Source organism: Zeugodacus cucurbitae, chromosome 6 (genome assembly GCF_028554725.1).
Source record: "Zeugodacus cucurbitae isolate PBARC_wt_2022May chromosome 6, idZeuCucr1.2, whole genome shotgun sequence".
NCBI lineage: Eukaryota > Metazoa > Arthropoda > Insecta > Diptera > Tephritidae > Zeugodacus > Zeugodacus cucurbitae.
The window spans coordinates 41287458-41306468 of record NC_071671.1 but is presented as its reverse complement, the minus strand read 5'-3'; the positions used below and the strand labels follow the sequence as shown (position 1 = coordinate 41306468).

General features: G+C 33.4%; 4 protein-coding genes across 5 annotated transcripts; 2 read left to right on the top strand and 2 right to left on the bottom strand.

Moving 5' to 3' along the window:
• Positions 1–873: 873 nt before the first annotated feature.
• Positions 874–12741, top strand: LOC105215212 (uncharacterized). 2 transcript variants are annotated; one of them, XM_054233907.1, is made up of 2 exons: positions 874–1168; positions 12000–12741. In XM_054233907.1, the coding sequence occupies exons 1-2, from the start codon at positions 1130–1132 to the stop codon at positions 12354–12356; spliced, it is 396 nt and encodes a 131-aa protein (XP_054089882.1). In that variant the 5' UTR covers positions 874–1129; the 3' UTR covers positions 12357–12741. The 2 variants fall into 2 exon arrangements, with proteins under 2 accessions (XP_054089882.1, XP_011187316.1); XM_011189014.3 differs by lacking the exon at positions 874–1168 and adding an exon at positions 11412–11615 and having other exon boundaries at positions 12000–12735.
• LOC105215214 (uncharacterized) lies at positions 2111–3175 on the bottom strand. Its single transcript, XM_011189016.3, has 3 exons — positions 3011–3175; positions 2816–2939; positions 2111–2456 (listed from the first exon to the last, which is right to left on the bottom strand). Exons 1-3 carry the CDS (start codon positions 3108–3110, stop codon positions 2243–2245), a joined length of 438 nt encoding a protein of 145 aa, XP_011187318.1. The 5' UTR covers positions 3111–3175; the 3' UTR covers positions 2111–2242.
• A 918-nt stretch (positions 12742–13659) lies between the features above and the next one.
• Positions 13660–15187, bottom strand: LOC128922666 (uncharacterized). The gene is made up of 4 exons (XM_054233906.1): positions 14559–15187; positions 14125–14497; positions 13923–14063; positions 13660–13865 (listed from the first exon to the last, which is right to left on the bottom strand). Exons 1-3 carry the CDS (start codon positions 14589–14591, stop codon positions 14050–14052), a joined length of 420 nt encoding a protein of 139 aa, XP_054089881.1. The 5' UTR covers positions 14592–15187; the 3' UTR covers positions 13660–13865; positions 13923–14049.
• A 1804-nt stretch (positions 15188–16991) lies between these two features.
• On the top strand, positions 16992–18721 carry LOC105215213 (uncharacterized). Its single transcript, XM_011189015.3, has 2 exons — positions 16992–17848; positions 17989–18721. The coding sequence occupies exons 1-2, from the start codon at positions 17214–17216 to the stop codon at positions 18596–18598; spliced, it is 1245 nt and encodes a 414-aa protein (XP_011187317.1). The 5' UTR covers positions 16992–17213; the 3' UTR covers positions 18599–18721.
• The last annotated feature ends 290 nt before the right edge of the window (positions 18722–19011 follow it).

Here is a 19011-nt window from a genome sequence, read left to right as displayed (position 1 = left end):
ATTTTTATTGGTAAAAAATAGAAGCAGTATTCGCATTTAAATCAATTGGGCTGAATACTTATATTAAACAATTATTTTATCTAGTAATCAATATATATATAAATACTGGCAGACCGATGCTGCTTCACACTGGTTTCAACAAACATTTCAAAAGTTATAAGTTTTTACACACTTATACACACTCTCTACATATGTATGCTACTTTCCTGTTTCTTGCGTGGGTTCATTTTAAAAAAGTAAAAGGAGGAAAATTCGAACATGAAATTACATTATATTTGCAATGAGCTAAAACTTGATTACGACCTGTAGTCTTTGGTGTCCGTTGTCATTCTCTCTGAATATGAAGGCGTTGGGAATGCTCAGAGTTCGACGCTCTAGTGCGACCTTGTATATTTCTAATATTTTGTTCTTCAAGCCGCTGCACACGTTCCATAATCAACCCTCAAACGCGCAATGAGGAGGTTTTGAAATTTTTTTCAGCAGCTGCTTGCTTAGTACTCGACTCTCTGGCATGCGATTGCGATGCGAAGAGAATGACTTGCAAACCGATTTTCAGTTTCAGATTAAGATTCTCCATCACGGATACCCTCACCTGGGAACTATTTCCCGAAAATTGAGATTCTAGCAATAAATATAGCCTATGTTACTCGGGGTGAATGTAGCTTTCCAATGGTGAAAGAATTTTTTGAAATCGGCACAGTAGTTTTTGAGTTTATTCATTACAAACATACATGCAAATTTTTCCTCTTTGTAATAGTAGTATAGATATATATATACTCAATTCTGTGAAACTAATACCAAATAATCATATTAATCCACTACTTTACATTTTCTCCCAAATCAGATATTATACGCCCGACTTGGTCTAACATTTCTTCTCATTTGTTGCGGTAATTACGTTACTCTCGTGAATGGCAAGTCGGCTGTAATGTGTTTGGATGGATATGTGGATACAATTGAACTAAACTATAAATTATAGTACCCGATCAACAACCGATTATTGAATATCATCTGAGACGTTATATAACTGCCATACCAGAGTCTGCATACATACATACATATCCTCTTCTGATTTTCTACTGGACAGTTGGGCTTCAGCTGAGCTGGACAAGTCCTGATCGAAAGTCTAATGTCTAAGGAGCGGATTAGAAGTAAACAACCTATGCAGGTTTGTAGTGGGTTCATGGCGCTTTGTCGAGTCTTATTATCGAAATAGAGACTGTCTCTATAGTCTAAGTGTATTCCTCCTCTTGTAGGTTACAGCCATAAAACCTTACCCAAGGTCTATTAACAAACCAGAGTTGAAGGTTTTGTTGCAAAATCCTGATATAGCTTTCACAAAGAAAATAAGGAGAAAGTGAATGCATTTTGGAATAGTTTCATGTCTCCTTAAATATCATGGGTCCACAATCGAAATCGAAAAAGGTTTGAAGAACTAATGTTCTTAGAGGATAAGATAAATTATATTAGAAAAATGATATTCAAAAGTTGAAAGAATATTAAAAGGATATTTTCTTAAAATGTGTTATTCTTTAAAACGATATGAAAACTATTTTTACTTTCATTAATACAAATATAATTCGACGTTTGTTACTGCCATAGACATAGGTTTACTTCGTTCACATAATTAATCTATACCTATTCTGCAGTCATAAAATATCGTCATAGTATAATGCTAGTTTAATATGAAATGCCTGATCGACCCTTTACGCGTATCTGTATTTATCACTATTACGGAGTTACTAATAATAAAATATTGGTAATCTATATTTAGCTCTAAATGAAGTTATTTGTTAATATAAATAAAAATATCAAATACGGATACCGGTATTAGATTGCATACGTAGTAAAACTCAGTTGCTCACAGTGGCTACAAATATGCTGAACTTGGAAATTTAATATACAAATACAAAAATATTTATAGCATTTAATATAATAAAATAATATACAAATGCCACGAGTTAACATTCAGACTATATATTCGCAATTTATTAGTTAGTTCAGTCCTTTTATCGGAGTTCGAAATATAATTTACCTATTTATGAATTTGATTCAATCCTCTCGAGACATCTGGGGACAAATTCTCTTATTTGGAGCTTTTAATGCCATATTAATTATTTGCATGGCCGATGGGATATCGGATATCTTTTATTTTATAATATAATAACAATTTACATATATCGTCAACAATAATAAGTTAGCACATTTTATAAAGAAAAAAATCTTATTTACATTTAATTAATCAAATAACACCTTCGAGTATTACATGCCTACTCATTGACATTCTTTTCGAACTGCGTGAGAACATGTCCCAAATGTGTTGTTGATAAAGGCGATTCTCATCCGTCAAGCCACCATCGCAGATCAAGTGACGAGCACAACACTCCTGAAAGGGAGCATCTATATTCACATGGTCACCCCATTTGCAACCCTCTGGTGGGACAACAGCGCCACAACTAAAAATACGAGTTGAATACAAAAAATATTAAAATTACATTAGTTTCCAAAAAGTTTATAATTTTTTTTTTTATTTCAGTCAATATGATTTATAACTAGTTGCTTGTTCATGTCACTAAACTCTAAGTTTTAACAAATCGACAACCTATATTTCGATTTAATTCTATCAGTCTATATTTTGTGATTTGTACCAAATTTTTCAATTAGAAAATCCACGAAAAATATATGCTGCAATTATCTGTCTGCTTGCTCTTTAAATTAAAAAAAAAAACTTGGAGAATAAGACTGACCACAAACTCTTTGTTGTGTCACACAGTTTTTTTCTGTGTTTCGATTTTCTAAACTTTCTTGAACTCACCCATAAATGGTGGCATGACCCTGTTCACTGCCACAACGAACTTCCGAACAAGACTTGGGAGATTTCGCCTTCTCACCGGGTGAGAGAATGATCGTATCACTGATCACGCATTTGCCCGGATGTGCTGAGTTGAAAATTATTTACAAACCTTATTATTATTGGATTTGTAATGTTTAAGACTTGTTTAATACTCACCGTCATTGTGATAATTGCCACGCGCCATCCAAGCCTCCGCAAATTGTCCACCAACAAGACATAGCAGTCCTGCGCATAGCCAAAAGTTGACAAAATTCATTTCATTTATATTCTACGTGTGCGATCTTTTCGAAGCAAATTCACTGACTAAGCCTCAGCGATCGATTTCTACTCATTTAAGAATCTTAGCATCTATATATGTATATACATATTTACATATATATAATACAATGCATAAGGCTTATCTCAAACTTATGTTCTTATTTTTGAAGAAACAGTCACCGGAGTGCATTGAGGCTGAATTCAAACAATTTCTCTCCGAAAAGAGCGAGAGAAATTAGAATAGATTGTTATATTTGCTTATCAGTGGCCTTGCCTAATAAATTATGTGTCTATAAGTAGACAACGATCTTAGGTCAAGCAATAGTATAATGATTTCTTTAACTGAGATTAAAATTTCGAAACTTCGCCTTACATACAAGAAAGGTATATGTATATACTTTAAGAAAAAAATATAATTTCGTGTTTCGAAAAACAATTATTTAAAAACTATAGTTTTTCTTTTTAACTGAGAGTTTAAATGGGTCGAGCAACTAATTAGCAACACTTTTTATATTTTTAAGTAAAACTTTTATTTTTTTCAAAAAATTTTCAATATTTTGTTACAAAACCATTATTGTGGAATACTTCTTGACATCTGCGTGGCATTGGGTCTACTATTTTTTTTCAGATTCAGATGTCCTGTGGAATCGTTTCCCACATTGTTGTCATTTCGTATAATTCGTTGAATTGTTTTACTTTCTTAGGTCATAGCTTTTTTTAAGTGAGACCAAAGGTTTTCGATTGGGTTTAGATGTGGATTGCCAGTCTAAAACAGTCACCAAATTGTCCTGAAACCGTACGTGTGATTAAGATCATTATTCTACTGTTCTATCCATGTTTCGGTCATATTATCGTCGGCAAATGGTAACATAATGTCTTACAGAAACTTAAATTCGTCCATTTGCTTATCAATTTTGAATATAGGCTCGATTATATTGCCAGCCACAATGCTTTAATGCTCGAGTTGTGTATCTAGGATCCCGCTCTTTTCATATCCTAATAAAACTTGGGACACGTGCTCTTTGGTACCATAAGATGGTTGCTTTCGTAGATGGGCCAAATCGGACCACTGCCACGCTTACAAAATGGCGAAAACCGCAAACTTATAAAGTGTCATGACTAAGAGGAGGCGTATATTTGGATATACTTGTTTTGGGAAATAAACTCGTAAACTAATAAAGATATATAAGCAACACTCTCTTTAGTCGTTTCGTCCCTTATATCGTCGAAAAATGAAGGAAAACCTACCTCAAATATGCAGTTATATTGAAAATGACTACAAATGCTTTAATTCAGTAACGAAAAGCGCCAAAAACCTTAAATTTCATTATAAAGAGATATACAATATTTTAAATGGGCATGGCTCCGCCCACTTATGGGATAAAAACCATTTCTACTACTCGACCGATTTCCATGAAATTCGGTTCATAACATTTTCTTGGCATCCCAATGATATGTTATGAAACCGCCGAAATCGGGCCGTATCTTTTTAAGGTCCCATATATCGAACATGAGGACCTCAGCGCTTCTAATACATTTTTAACGAAAATATTAGTAAGTCTCTAAGATATTTTGAAAAAATCAGAGAGAGTATATTTCTTCTCCGTGCTAAAAATTAATGAAATCGGGTCATAACTTCCCCTAGCTCCCACATCTATACTATAATAATATTATAAAGATTTGATTGTTTGTTTGCATTGAATAGACTCCGAAACTACTTGACCGATTTGACTATCATTTATTTATTATTTAACATTGTTAAAAAAAGTTAGGGATCCGTACTAAAACTCAAATAATGTAACCTAAGGTGTGATATAATTATCTACAAAAAATGTCGCAACAGCATATGTCTAACTATTATAGTTTTGTCACAATAAGTGTTTTTATCATTCTAAAAATATATATAAATGTCACTGCTATAAAAGCTGAAAATAAAACTTATCACAACAAATGAATTCATGTTTAAGTGTTCTTCAAAACCATTATATAACTTTTTGTGTTAATCAATTTGGACATTCCATTTGAAAGATATTACAAGTTATTTATTTGAATTACTGCATTTTTAATACAGAAATATTTTATCAGTTTATATGATTACATATTTCAATAATTTTTCCAGAATATTCATTGCCCTATTTGAGGGAACTAATTTCAGTAAAAACAAGAAATGAAAGACTAAGTTCGGGTGCAACCGAACATTTTATACTCTCGCAATTTATTGATATATTTTTATTAAGATAACATACAATTTGACCCAATTTGAAAATCCTATAATTAGGTATATGAGAGCTAGGGGAAGTTACACTCTTAGAAGAAAAATATTTCTTCTAAATTAAATTAAGATACCTGAGAGATTTACCGAAATTATCGGTGAAAAATTACCATGGGACACTGAATTCTTCCTATTCAATATTCGGGGCTTTGAAAAGTTATAGTCCGATTTCGAATATTTTTTTCACAAGTGATGCCACAGATCATATACAGTGTTTGTGTAAAGTTTTATTCCGATATCTTCATTGGTTCCTTATGTATAAAGTGAAGGAATAAGATGGAGTTCAACATTGAGTTACATGGGAAGTTGTCGTGGTTGTGAACCGATTTCATCCATCATTTCATTCATCCATTTTCAACACGCGTCATCAGGGTGTCAAAAAAAATTTATTATATACCGAATTTCATTCGAATCGGTCGGGTAGTTCCTGAGATAAGCTTTTTGACACATAAGTGGGCGATGCCACGCCCATTTTCCATTTTGTAAAAATATCTGGTATTTCTGACGTTTTTCGTGAGTGAGATAACCCACTTTTAGTAATTTTCAACCTAACCCTTGTATGAGAGGTGGGCATGGTTATTATCTCATTTCTTTCATTTTTGGACTGTATTAAGAAATGGTTAAAAAATCGACTGCAGAAAGTTTGGATAGCTCTATTGGTTTGCGAGATATGTACAAAAAACCTATTTGGAGGCGGGGCCACGCCCATTTACCCAAAAAAATTACATCCAAATATGCCCCTTCCTAGTGCGATCCTTCATACCAAATTTTATTTCTATAGCTTTATTTATGGCTTAGTTATGACACTTTATGTGTTTTCGGTTTTTGCCATTTTGTGGGCTTGGTCCACTGATTTCACCCACGAGTACCAAGTGTCGTAAAGATACCTCAATTTTTACTCAAATTAACCGATGCACGGACGGACGGACAGACAGACTTATCTTTTGACTTGTCTCGTCATCCTGATCATTTTGAGACATATAACCCTATATCTAACTCGTTTAGTTTTAGGTGTTACAAACAAGCGTTATGTGAACGAAACCTATAACACAGTCTTAGCAACTTTTGTTGCGAGAGTATAAAAATGATAGAATTAGTAAAACTGTAGAAGGGTGCGTCATGTGTTGACATGAAGACGAGTTATAAGGTAGTGGTAAAAAATAAAGTTAAAGGAACTCAACCCAAAAAATCCGTACATTTACTTTTAACAGGCAGTCGAATAAGTTCTACAACCACGCCGTGAATACCCGTACCAATGCCTGAATTTAACTCACAATGAAAGTACGAAGTAAGCAACCCACATACATTTGCAAATAATATGCATGCCATACAGAGCTGATGTAGTTTCCCCAAAAAATTAAATAAAGCCACAGTGCGTTGTTGATGTTTTAAAATTATATATTTACAAGAAATTTACAATAACAGTAGGTAGACAGTGAACGGCACGGGTGTTAAGTACTAAACCAATAAATCACAATTAAAGAGCCGCCATATTTGAGTAAATAAACAAACTCTTTAAAGTCCCTAATAGAAATGAAAAAAATTATCTGGGAAATAGACTAGGCGAAAAGACGCTCAAAAGTGCTACCAAGAATAAAATAAATATTCACACGCGGCACAATGCAGTCGTTTTATGGATGGAAATTTTTTGCACAGCTGGGCGAGGAGATTAAGTGCAAATAATAAATTAATAATAAAATGATAATAAATAACAAATTATTTATATTTGATTTGAAATTTAAATAAGTGCGTGAAAATAGCTGTGGCTAAAGGAAGAATGTGCCATGTTGAGCAAATTGGTGGGTACACAAACATGTAGCGACTTTTTTCAGCGCTTCTCACTACAATTTGTGATAATTGGCAGGAAATAGTATAGATTTCAGTAGGAAAAAAAATCTATGAAATAATATAGAAACAACATGGTCAAAACAAATATTTTAAAATTTTGAGAATGACGGATTTCTTTTTTTTTTTTTATTTTTCAAATCAATTCTTATGGAAGACTTTTCGTTTTTCTCAAAATTTTTTTTCAATGGGAGTTGGGGGGGTGTAAAAAAAGGCGCGAAATTTTGACCAATTCTGCCATAAACTCAATTTTAACTAGTTTTCTTAGTCTTAGTCTTCATTAAACCCGATTTGCTTATTTTCACTTCAGATGATCCTGCTAGGAATTATGCTGTCAATATGGATGCACTTTTCATCCCCCACCAAATGCGTATCTTTAAGGCTATAAAAAGTTTAAATTAAATATTTAATTTTTTCATCTTAAAAACGATGAAATCCCCTTAACTAACCTTGGGTCACTACTAAGTTAAAACGGATGATAATATTTAAGTATAGAATCCATACTACAGTATGCAGTAGGAAATAAGTGTTCTATTTATGAAATATTGCTGGGATATGTTGGCAGTATATTTGTATGCATAAGTGTGTATATATGCTGTGGTAAATAGGCATGAATGAGCCCATATTAGCATAACTATACGCGAAGGTGCTAGATTAAAAGACCAAATAAATTAATATGGAGCTGAATTAATCATGAAATTCGCAAAAAAATTCACATTTGCAATTGATTGCTTTTTGTTGAAATATTTTCCATAATTCACTTAATTTCCTCTTTCTTCCATTCTGTCTTAAATTTTACTACTGAAAGTTAATTCTTGTGTGTTTGCTTTTGTACTATTTGTTATATTTACTGACGAATTGTTACTGTTGTCAGATCAGTTTAACACTTTCACGCTAAGCGCGCTTACTCTTCGCCTGGTTTGTACAGTTCATCATCACCATTGGTATGTGATTAAGGTACCATCAGAGGTGAGGTGGGTAGGAGTGCAGCTGCCTTAACGTATGAACCAACACGATTTCGCAGTCCAAAAGTTTATACTTAAAGTCAAGTTTCGCATTTTAAAAGGTTGGTTTTGATTTGAGTTCAAGCGCATCTGAAGAAAATTATTCTACATGCAAACAAAAGACTTAAGCAGCGAACTTGCTACTTGCTTTAGTAAGTTTAACCCCGCAAACGGGGATATTTAATGCAGCCAAAGCTGATGATAGGGACGCAGAGAGCATTTTATACCACAACAACAACAACAACAGCAATAATAATAATAACAAGTAAGAAAAGGATTCGGATGTCACCGAACATTTTATACTCTCGCAATTTATTTATTTAACTTTATTAATATTATATAATACACAATTTGACTCACATATTCGGCATATACTATATGGTATAAAGTCCATTTGAAAGTTTGAAAACCCTAATATTAAGTATATGGGAGATAGGATAAGTTATGACCCGATTTCACGTATTTTAGGCACGGAGACATGTTATAAAAAGAAAGATATTCCCTCCGAATTTCTTCAAAATATCTGAGTGTTCACTTTGAGTGCAGCTCTTCTGTACCTTCTTTATAATGAAATTAAGGTTTCTGTTGGTTTTCTTTACTGAATTAAAGCATTTTTAGTAGTTTTCAACATAAACTTTGTATGGGAGGAGAGCGTGATTATAATCCGATTTCCTACCAAATTTTACTTCAATAGTTTAATTTATGGCTTATATGTTTTTGGTTATTGCCATTTTGTGGGCATGGTAGTGTTCCGATTACGCCCATCTTCGAAAGCAACCTTCCTATGGTGCCAAGAAAGATGTCTGCTAAGTCTCATCAAGATATCTCAATTTTTACTCAAGTTACAGCTTGCAGGGACGGACGGACAGACAAACATACGGATTTGAACTTTACTCGTCACCCTGATCAACCGTTAGGTGAACGAAACTATAATACTCTCGTTAGCAACTTTGTTGCGAGAGTATAATACAATGTTTCAAATGTTTAAATTTAAAAGAAAACTGGTGTTAAAAAGGTTAAGGAATTTTGTAAAATCCACCAGATGCAGATTGATGTTTAGTTGGAGCTCACTTGGGAGCACAATGAGCTTAATGATTTGTTACTAGGTTTTTTAAAGCTTCTAATCTAATTAGAAATCCATATTAATGTTGTGAATGAATTAGAACAATAATCATTTGATTGAAAAATTTGCTGAGCCTAATTTTTTTGCTAATTGTTACAGCTACTGTGTTTTTATACTCTCGCAACCTGTTGCACAGAGTATTATAGTTTTGTTCACCTAACGGTTGTTTGTATCACCAAGAAATAAAAGAGTAAGATATGGGGTTATATATACATAAATGATCAGGATGACGAGTGGATTTGAAATCCGGATGTCTGTCCGTCCGTCTGTCCGTCTGTCCGTGCAAGCGATAACTTGAGTAAAAATTAAGATATCTTAACACACATTCCTTGGCACCCTGAGGAGGTTGCTTTCAAAAATGGGCAAAATCGGTCCACTGCCACGCCCATAAATAAAGTTATGAAAATAAAATTTGGAACATAGGATCTCATTAGGGAGGGGCACATTTGGATGTAATTTTTTTTGAAAAGTGGGCGTGACCCCGCCCCCAAATAGGTTTTTTGTATATAACTCGCAAACCAATGAAGCTATATAAACCAAACTTTCTGTAGTCGATTCTCTTACGTACCCTACCACACCTCATGAAAATAGTTGAAATCGGATAATAACCACGCCCACCTCCCATACAAAGGTTAGGTTGAAAATTATTAAAAGTGGGTTAACTCACTAACGAAAAACGGCAGAAACACTAAATTTCACATAAGAAATGGCAGATGGAAGCTGCACTCAGATTTTTTTACAAAATGGAAAATGGGCGTGGCGTCGCCCACTTATGGGTCAAAAACCATATCTCAGGAACTACTCGACCGATTTCAATGAAACTTGGTTTGTAATAGTTTCCTTACATCTCAATGATATGTTGTGAAATCTGAATCGTTTACAATACAATATATAAAGTAAGCACTAGTGAAGATATCGGTACAGAACTTTGCACAAATACTATGTTTATAGTGTGGCAGCCCCATTCTAAAAATCGCCAAAACGGACCATAGGTTTTCAAGGCCCCATATATCGAACATGAGGACCTCGATGCTTCTAACCTAATATTATGGTTTCCAACTTTCAATGGACTTTATACAATATATATGACAAATATGTGGGTCAAATTGTGTATTATATAATATTAATAAAGTTAAATAAATAAATTGCGAGAGTATAAAATGTTCGGTTACACCCGAACTTAGCCCTTCCTTACTTGTTTATATATGTATTTATTTAGTAAATTTCCACAATCAAAACAAGAGCAAAGAAACTTCTCATCTCAATTAGTAACTGTGACCACACATTGAGACGCAAATTAAATTAGATAATGAAAGCAAAAACAGTAAACCGCTAGTTGACAAATTTTCCGTTGACAAACAATCACAAGAACAATCCGTTGACAAACAATCACAGCAATAATATACAAAAAAAAAATATATTTTGAATAAATATGCCGGCACACTAATGCTATGCACACGTATGTATACAACTGCTGCCTTGCAAGGTCGTCGCTGGTGGGAGTAACACACGGTTCAACAGAATTTTACTCTGAGTATTTGTATTTATTTATATATTCGCCAGCAAATTGCGCACATTAATGACTTATAAGTATGAAACACAATTATAGTAAACAACAAATATCGAGCTGCCCTAACCTCACTTTACAATTTGGCGTAAACAAAAAATTAGTTAGACTCCATTATGAAATGTAGCAAAGCTACGCATTCTTAACGAAACGCCCACACTCCCCCATACATTAATAAAAATGTGCTTTAGCTAAAGTATACCTAATGGTGGACATGTTGGGTGACGGGTATTCACGTATTTTGCTCACATTAAGAATAAATACGGTAGCTGAGAAACGTAAATATTTGTTGGAAAAAAGGAGTTGTTAACACTTCACAGCAATACGCGAATCAAAGCGGTTACTTAATGAGACATACATACAAACATATATAAAAATATATACATCCATACAAATGTTATGGATACGGTGACTGGCTTTTGCTTTCATTTGTTTATGAGTACTTTACTCAGTACAGTACTGCTATGCTAATGGGTATATAAGGAAAATATGCGTTGGTGGACTGTTAATCAGAACGCATTTGACTAGCAAAGCACATCAAACCCGGTGAAATAGAAATTATTCTAGAACTCTACGAAACCGTGAAATAACATTGAACTTGTGATTTTCTATATCAAAATTTATCAGTGCAATTTTAGTGTGAAAAGAAACGCGTCCCATAATTGGATTAAAAACCAAACATGAATTTGAAGGTGGATATTAAAATAAATATTTAATAGCATTATATAAAATTTAATTAAAATAAAATAAAATAAATTAAAATTAGTAGAAAAAAAGAACTCGAAATTGATTATATTTATATTTTTGTAATAAAAATTGTAAAACATTTGTAATTTTTTTCAATCAATTATTTTGTTCGCTTCATATTCTAAATTTGTGTTTAACTTCAAATTCCTTAAAAATATGAAATTCATTTTTATTGCAAAAAATAATAGCAGCATTTAAATCAATTGAGCCGCATACTTTTATTAAAACAATTATTTGATCTAGTCATCAATATATTTATGAAATATTATATGAAATTTAATACCAAATCATCATATTAATCCATTTCTCTATATTTTCCACCAAATCAGATATTCTACGCCCGACTCTGCCTGAATTTTCTTCTCATTTGGAGCGGTAATTTAGTTACCCTTGTGAATGGCAAGCCGGCTGTAACGTTCTTGGATGGATATGTAGACACAATTGACCGCGACTATATAGTACCCTATCAACAACCGATTACCGACTATCATCTGAGTCGTTTGCGTCGTGGGTACTACTACGTCGAAGACGGTTTTATAACTGCTATACCAGAGTCTTTATTATACGCCAATAGACGTGTGGATACCGTGTCATCTAACGGTGTTGCCGCTACTACGAATGGTGCTAAGAACAAACGAACGCATGGCAAGCGCAAGAAGTTGTTTGTGCCAAATTTATTCGGCTGAGAAGAGAATGAGTGAAAGAAGCAAGGAGAGAGAGAGAGTAACCAGTATGAAGATAAATATAATTGGGTTTATTGCACTTCGTTGAGAATAATTGACGCCAATAGTGGATTTTGCTTGTGGCAATACATTCTCGGCACATTGAGATGATAGACTGATGTATTTTTTAATAGCTTTGTAATTTAACTTTAAAATCGTATGCACCTGATTGTATTAAGTTCATTTATTCCTATAAATAATAAAACTATTAGCAATACTATTATTACTATATACTATACATATATGTATATAAAATATACAATAGTCGTCGATATTATAAGTACATATATATGTGAAGCCATATTTTCAATGTGTGACTTTTTTAAGGACCACATTTACTTTAAAAATAAAATTTCAATTATAACATATATATGATGAAGGAAATACTTTTAATTTATAACAACACAAACAAATAGTTTATCAGAAAAAATTGAAAAAAATCCAGTAAAAAGTTGATAATTAAAACTTTTACAAAAGTATATTCACTTCGAGAGGTGGTAACTCTTTCAAGAAAATTTCCACATTAAATACCTAAAAACATCCTTGTCATCGCCATTCTAAAAGCCTCATGTTTGGACATGTTTTGTAACAGTTCCGGTTTTGATAGATGGTAACTCTGTCTGAACATATTCATTTCATCAAATATTTTTGAAGTCACCACTAGAGTCTATGTTAGCATCTCTTTTTTGACTTTGACTATGCTTAGTTGAATATTTTTGATGGTTACAAAACATATTTAAATAAAAGCCCTCCGCATACTTAACGAGCACTTTTTTAACGCAATGTATCGAACGCATTTTAAACTTTTTTGCTCTGTTTTTATTTTATTAATTAGTGGCAACTCTATTCTAATATATGTCTACCGCATACTTCCCTGCAAGACAGGTACCGGCGAATTCTTCGGTGAAATGCCAGGGAGCGGTACCCGTAGTTTCAATGAAAGTTTCTATGCCATTCTTAAGGGCGACTTGACAGAAGTACACGAAACTCTTGTGTACGTGTGATCGTTCATCCTTTTCTTGCACATTACATTCATCATTTAGCAATGTATATATACCTCTTGCACAATTTGGGTAATGGTATTGGTACAATCACGGATGAAAGACCCAAAACTGCGAACCAAAACTGCACCTGAACTTTCAGTACTGCGACCCACAAAAGCCCAGAAACTATACCCGATATTTTCGGTTAGTTCTACCCAAATCCCAAATGAGAATTTAATAACAAAATCATTAATTATATTTCATATTTATTTAAAATATCATGCCAATTAGGTGTTTATTATTATATTTACTTTATAAATGTATTATCGTACTACACTATATACATATGTAAACGTATTGAATATTTGAACAATTTTTGTTATCTGACAAAGGCTGGAGGAAGAGTGGCAAATGTCAAATACCTCGAGCGGCCTGTTCTTTCATTAATTTCATTAGTACTAGATTCGTCCATTTTCTGGGAGGAGGGTTTCTATAAAATATAAAGTAAAATTAGAAATTTTACAACATAAAAGTTGGTAATAATTACCTTATGTTTCAGGAATTCTAAATCTAGCACAGACAACAATATTTCCATTGAACTAATTTCGGTGAATCCATGTCCTTGTAAAGCGATACAACAACGTTATGATTCCTCAATACAAGGTGAAAATTAATCAAAAAAATTCTCCTAATTGAACATAAGAGGAGTTTTTAAATTTTTATGATAGCAAACATTCACTTAAATTTACCCTTTAATTTCTGAGTTTTAGCTGCTAATGGCACGTCCAACTGAGGGGCCGGTAATTCTAAAAATACTGCAACTGCTTTGCCCTCTAGCTCATGATGATAAACGGTTACAAAAGCACCTAAACAATGTCGTTTCAGTTCTGGCTTGTGGCCCGGGCTTGTGTTGAGCAAAAGGTTTAATTGCACGTAAAAAAGTGAGATTAAACCTAATATCTGGTGTGTAAATGATTTGTGTTCGATGTAGCAGCGTTTGCATCTATAGTTCTGGATTTGCTTGCAGCACATATTCCATCGATTCGAAAGTGCTACGCTGCTACCATAAGTGACATCAATTAGGTTGCGTATCTTTAACGCGCTGTATGAGGTTTGAAATATCTGTATGGAAAATTTTAGAATTTAAGGCAAGATAATATTATTATATTCAACAATTATTTACGTATTTAATGGTTTCGACCTTGATGTTGACCATTGTTGGCGTAGCTTCTATTGCGTGCTTCGAATTGACAATGCAATGAAGTATTACTGTATCACCCTCTTCAATTCCATATTTTGGCTTTAGAAAACTTTTATTTTACGTTTTTAAAATGCGTGCTTCAATATTTTAAACTTTAATTAGGCTACAGATCACTGATTTAAATAAAACACGCAAAATAATACTTCACAAGCAGCCATGATATAGCTCAAAACAAAACTTGTTTAAAAACGAAAACTTTATTTGTTTCTTTCTATCATTCAGGGTGCTGTACGAAAGAAGAGTTGAGGTAAATGTTTATGCACATTTCGCCCTTTGTTGCATATGTGTGTATGTAGTGGTGTTATTAAAATTTCTTTGAATGTGTTGGAGTTTCAGTACCCATGACTTCCTGGGTTGCTTTATTAAATGCTTTATGTTTGTACACATTTTATAAAACTTTTTGGATGTCTATCGGTGGCAACTCTATTTCAAATCATAAATTACAGTCAAGAAAGTTTATAGGAGGTAACCTAAAAATAATGTTCCCGATATACATACATATAGATTTAACAATTTCCTAAATACTTGCCTAAAATTATATATGTTCATTAAATAGGTTCTATGTAAGCACAGGAAGTAAACTTTTCGCTATTGCTAAATAATAACTCAAGCAACTATTTCGCTTATGCAAAGCGGATTCACTTAACGTCAAATTAACACTTCCGTAATCTAGCAACAGTTATATTTACTATTCACTAACTTGTTAGCATGCATTTGTTTGTGTACATTACTCTGAAATATTACAAAAATAATTTTAATACAATTTAGAGATAAATCAGTATGATTAAGATAATTATTCAAGAAAATAAGTACAGAAAACAATATATTTTCGATCTAATATTTTCTCGTATATCTCGCCACTCGTTATGGGACATATTTTTACCGATTTCGACCGCCTTTACTTGTGTTGTGGAATATTTGTTCATTGAAAGTAAGGTAAAATATATAGTTTTATTTTTTTTGGGCCAAGTTAGATGCGATTGTCGAGTCGATATTCAAATAATATGATGGAATTCAAAATTCTTTCAAATCAGAAACTAACTTGAAACACTAACTAAAAAAAACAAATTTAATCGTACATACGACAAAAAATCACATTATTAAAGTGACGTTGAATAATAAAAGCTATAGCAGCAACATAGGAGCCAGCTTATTAGGTCATATTGAAATAAATTGAGTTATTTAGACAGTGCTAATTTATTACTCTTAGTAATTAATAATTTTTTATTATATTTTAAAACTATGCTGGACGAACTCGGAGTTTTTTAGTATACTATTACTGTCTACTATTTTCGGTAAATACTTTCTAACCACGCTACTGTATCTTACGAATTCAATATTAATTTACTGATCTTATGTTGGTGCGCAATTCTTTTGGTCTAATTGCCATATATACATATTTCAGACAATAGCCAAGGTGACCAAATCACACCATCCGCATAGGATTGATAAACAGAGTCCATTGAAGTTGCTGCAAATTGAGAACAATACCAATTATCTCATGCTTTCTGAAATAAGTAAGTACTTCGTATCGAAGAGAAGAAAACATTCTGGTAGAATTTGGCGAGAGTTCACCATGGCACTTGACAGAAAGCATGTAGACCTCATTGTGTACGACATGTTCAGGTTACACTTTGGTTACGATTACAATCGTTAGCATATTTTTATATATGTATGTAGAATGAAAAGCATATCGTCATATGATCGTAATACAAGATAGTTCGACGTCATCCATTCGTAGTCCAGTTTGTGGAAAGTATCGCGAATCGAAGCGGAATGATGACACTATACTGGGGTATGCTCTGCTTGGTAGTTTGAACTTTAAACTCACGGTGATTTTAGAACATTTCGATTGTTTCTGATCGGTGAGTGAATTTTTTAAGTTTGGAAACATGAAGAAATTGGTATTCTTTTCTACAATTCAACATCGAATCTGTCAATAATTCTATATAGTAAAATTTCATGTCCGTTTTTTGTTCCTTTATAGTAGGTAGTCGATGTAGACATGTGTTGTGAAATTCCGGAAAAATTTTGACATCACTTTTCTGGATAATAAAACTTTCCCCTGGTTTTAGGAGAAGTCCACTATTTCGACTATTTCTTGATCTCCATTGTATTATGACAGTTACGCTTGCTCTGTGGAGTGAGCAAACGCAGCACTCATCGAGTCGACAGTTTTCTCATGTTCAATATTTGTTGGACTATATGATAGTAGATTTTATTTCCTATAGTAGTTATATAAGCGCTTATATCGCGCTGAATTTCGAAAATAACACTGGGTTACACTGTATTATAAACTGTATATTTTTCGTAAAATTTTTGTGGGAGCTATTTTCGATAAGTCAATATAGAAATTGTGACTTCGACACCAAATGCAGCGAAACTGTGAAAAACTTTTGGTAAACAAGCGATTTATTTATTTTCGAAAAAAAAAACAAATAAAACCAATAAAAGAAAAGAACTGTCACATGCTTATTTGAAAATGTAGCAAAGAAATTTTGGAATATAACGCAGGAACACAATATTAGGAATATAAAAATAACAAAAAATAACAGTCCAAATTAAATTGATTTCGACATGGATAAAAATAAGGACACAAAATCATCCAAAGACTCTAAATCCACAAAGAAATCTATGGGGGAAAATGGAAAATGTGAGAGTAAAGAAACAACTGAAGTTAAAAGAGAGCGAAGTGTAAGAGACTCCAAAATCCTTAAAGATGTAAAGGAAACAAAGAGCGAACAAAGAAGAGAACGAGGGTTTAAGAGCGAACATGAAAGTAGAAGAGAACATGATCGCGATGACAGAAATGAGCGTTACTCGAAATCAGACCACGAGACCCGAAAAGATCGCGAAGGAAAATGCAACTATCAAAGTAAAAGTGAACGAAATTCACGAAGCGAATTAGAGCATCGAAGACAGCGTGAATCAAGGAGCGAACGCGAATTGAGAAATGTGAAAAGTACGAGAGGTATTAGAAGCGAGCGTGATTCAAGAGATGTAAAACGAACTAGTGGTAACAAAACAAAGAAGGAAGAAACTGTCGATCACAAAATATTGATGCAAGACATTAAAGAGCTCATAATGCGAGCGCTTGAATGCGAACTAAGCGGTCACCTATTAGAGGCACGAATGCTGTACGAAGAAAGTCTCGTAAAGCTGCAAATCTGTTCGGCTAAGGAACAAAACGAAGATATATTAGAAAGCTACAAGTATGTACTTACATATGTACATATATATTTACGAACTATTTGAAAAGTCAGCGCATGGAAATGATCAACTTGTTTTGTTGATTTGTTAGGCCTTAAATTGAATACAAAACTCTTTTAAATTTTGCTCTTTTTACTTTCAGAAAATATCTCAGTAGTTATGAGAAACATGTGCAGCGTCTACGAGATCAAATCGAACAGAACTTGTTTAGCTGTAAGATAATTGAACACATCGCCATCCCAGAGGGCTCAAGGGGTCGCAGCTATGAAAAGCTAATCGGTTGCTATTTGAATGAAAAAGTATCGGTGGTCCATATTTACGAACCATGTCTCACGCAAAGCTCCCAATTGGAAAACTTGATTAACTTCGTCGAGGTGCTTGTGAAAAATTGTCCCAATCTAATGTTTTTGCGTGTAATTACTCGCGCCAGTCCCAAGTCGAGCAATCTGCAAATGGATGTGCTACACGATTTGCGCGAAGAGCTGGAGAGTGGCAATATTTCATTTAACTACCAATTCGATGAGCAATTAAGGAAACCGCGTGTTGTCTTCAACACTGGCGTAGTCATACGCTGTAGGCGTGGCTTACATATTTTTAAACCCTTAACTAAGTACTACAAGTTGGGCCTTTACGACTACGACTTCCGTCGTTGCGAAAGCGCGGAGGTGGATATTTATCAAGGCAAACCCTTTTCAGAATCTATCTCGAAAGCGGACAGAACGGATCTAATGGAAAGTTTGCTGCACGCTTAGAGACGAAACAAAATTGAGAGAGTTTTCGAAATTAGAAAAGAGTTTGGAATAGAAGATTATCATAGTCAACAATGTTAATAAAAAAATAATAAATAAAAATAGAAACATATCAATGAAAATATATCTAAGAACTACAAAATTGAATGCTGTAATATAAAACTTGATTTTTCAATACTCTGACAACATGATTCTAGTTTAACAGTTTTGTTCACTAAACGATTTACCACACCTTAAACTAATCGATATAGATATAGAGTTATGTATATCAAAATTATCGGCTCTTCGATGTAATTTCACGTCTGTGTATCATTTTAGTCATTCGTCTGGCCGTGCAAGTGATAAGTTAATATTGAGACAATGCACTGAAATTTGGTACTTCTGTTCCTTAGCGATCTGAGGAGGTAGGTATTATA

What these genes read in the sequence shown, in the direction of transcription:
- LOC105215212 (XM_054233907.1), top strand. Translation starts at nt 1,130, where the DNA reads ATGTCTAAGGAGCGGATTAGAAGTAAACAACCTATGCAG. An exon ending in GAAGTAAACAACCTATGCAG is followed by an intron (nt 1,169 to 11,999) that starts GTTTGTAGTGGG and finishes CCACCAAATCAG; the next exon opens with ATATTCTACGCCCGACTCTG.
- LOC105215214 (XM_011189016.3), bottom strand. Translation starts at nt 3,110, where the DNA reads ATGAATTTTGTCAACTTTTGGCTATGCGCAGGACTGCTATGTCTTGTT. An exon ending in TGGCAATTATCACAATGACG is followed by an intron (nt 2,940 to 3,010) that starts GTGAGTATTAAA and finishes TTTTCAACTCAG; the next exon opens with CACATCCGGGCAAATGCGTG. An exon ending in GGTCATGCCACCATTTATGG is followed by an intron (nt 2,457 to 2,815) that starts GTGAGTTCAAGA and finishes TCGTATTTTTAG; the next exon opens with TTGTGGCGCTGTTGTCCCAC.
- LOC128922666 (XM_054233906.1), bottom strand. Translation starts at nt 14,591, where the DNA reads ATGGTCAACATCAAGGTCGAAACCATTAAATAC. An exon ending in AGGTCGAAACCATTAAATAC is followed by an intron (nt 14,498 to 14,558) that starts GTAAATAATTGT and finishes TTTTCCATACAG; the next exon opens with ATATTTCAAACCTCATACAG.
- LOC105215213 (XM_011189015.3), top strand. Translation starts at nt 17,214, where the DNA reads ATGGATAAAAATAAGGACACAAAATCATCCAAAGACTCTAAATCCACA. An exon ending in GATATATTAGAAAGCTACAA is followed by an intron (nt 17,849 to 17,988) that starts GTATGTACTTAC and finishes TTTTACTTTCAG; the next exon opens with AAAATATCTCAGTAGTTATG.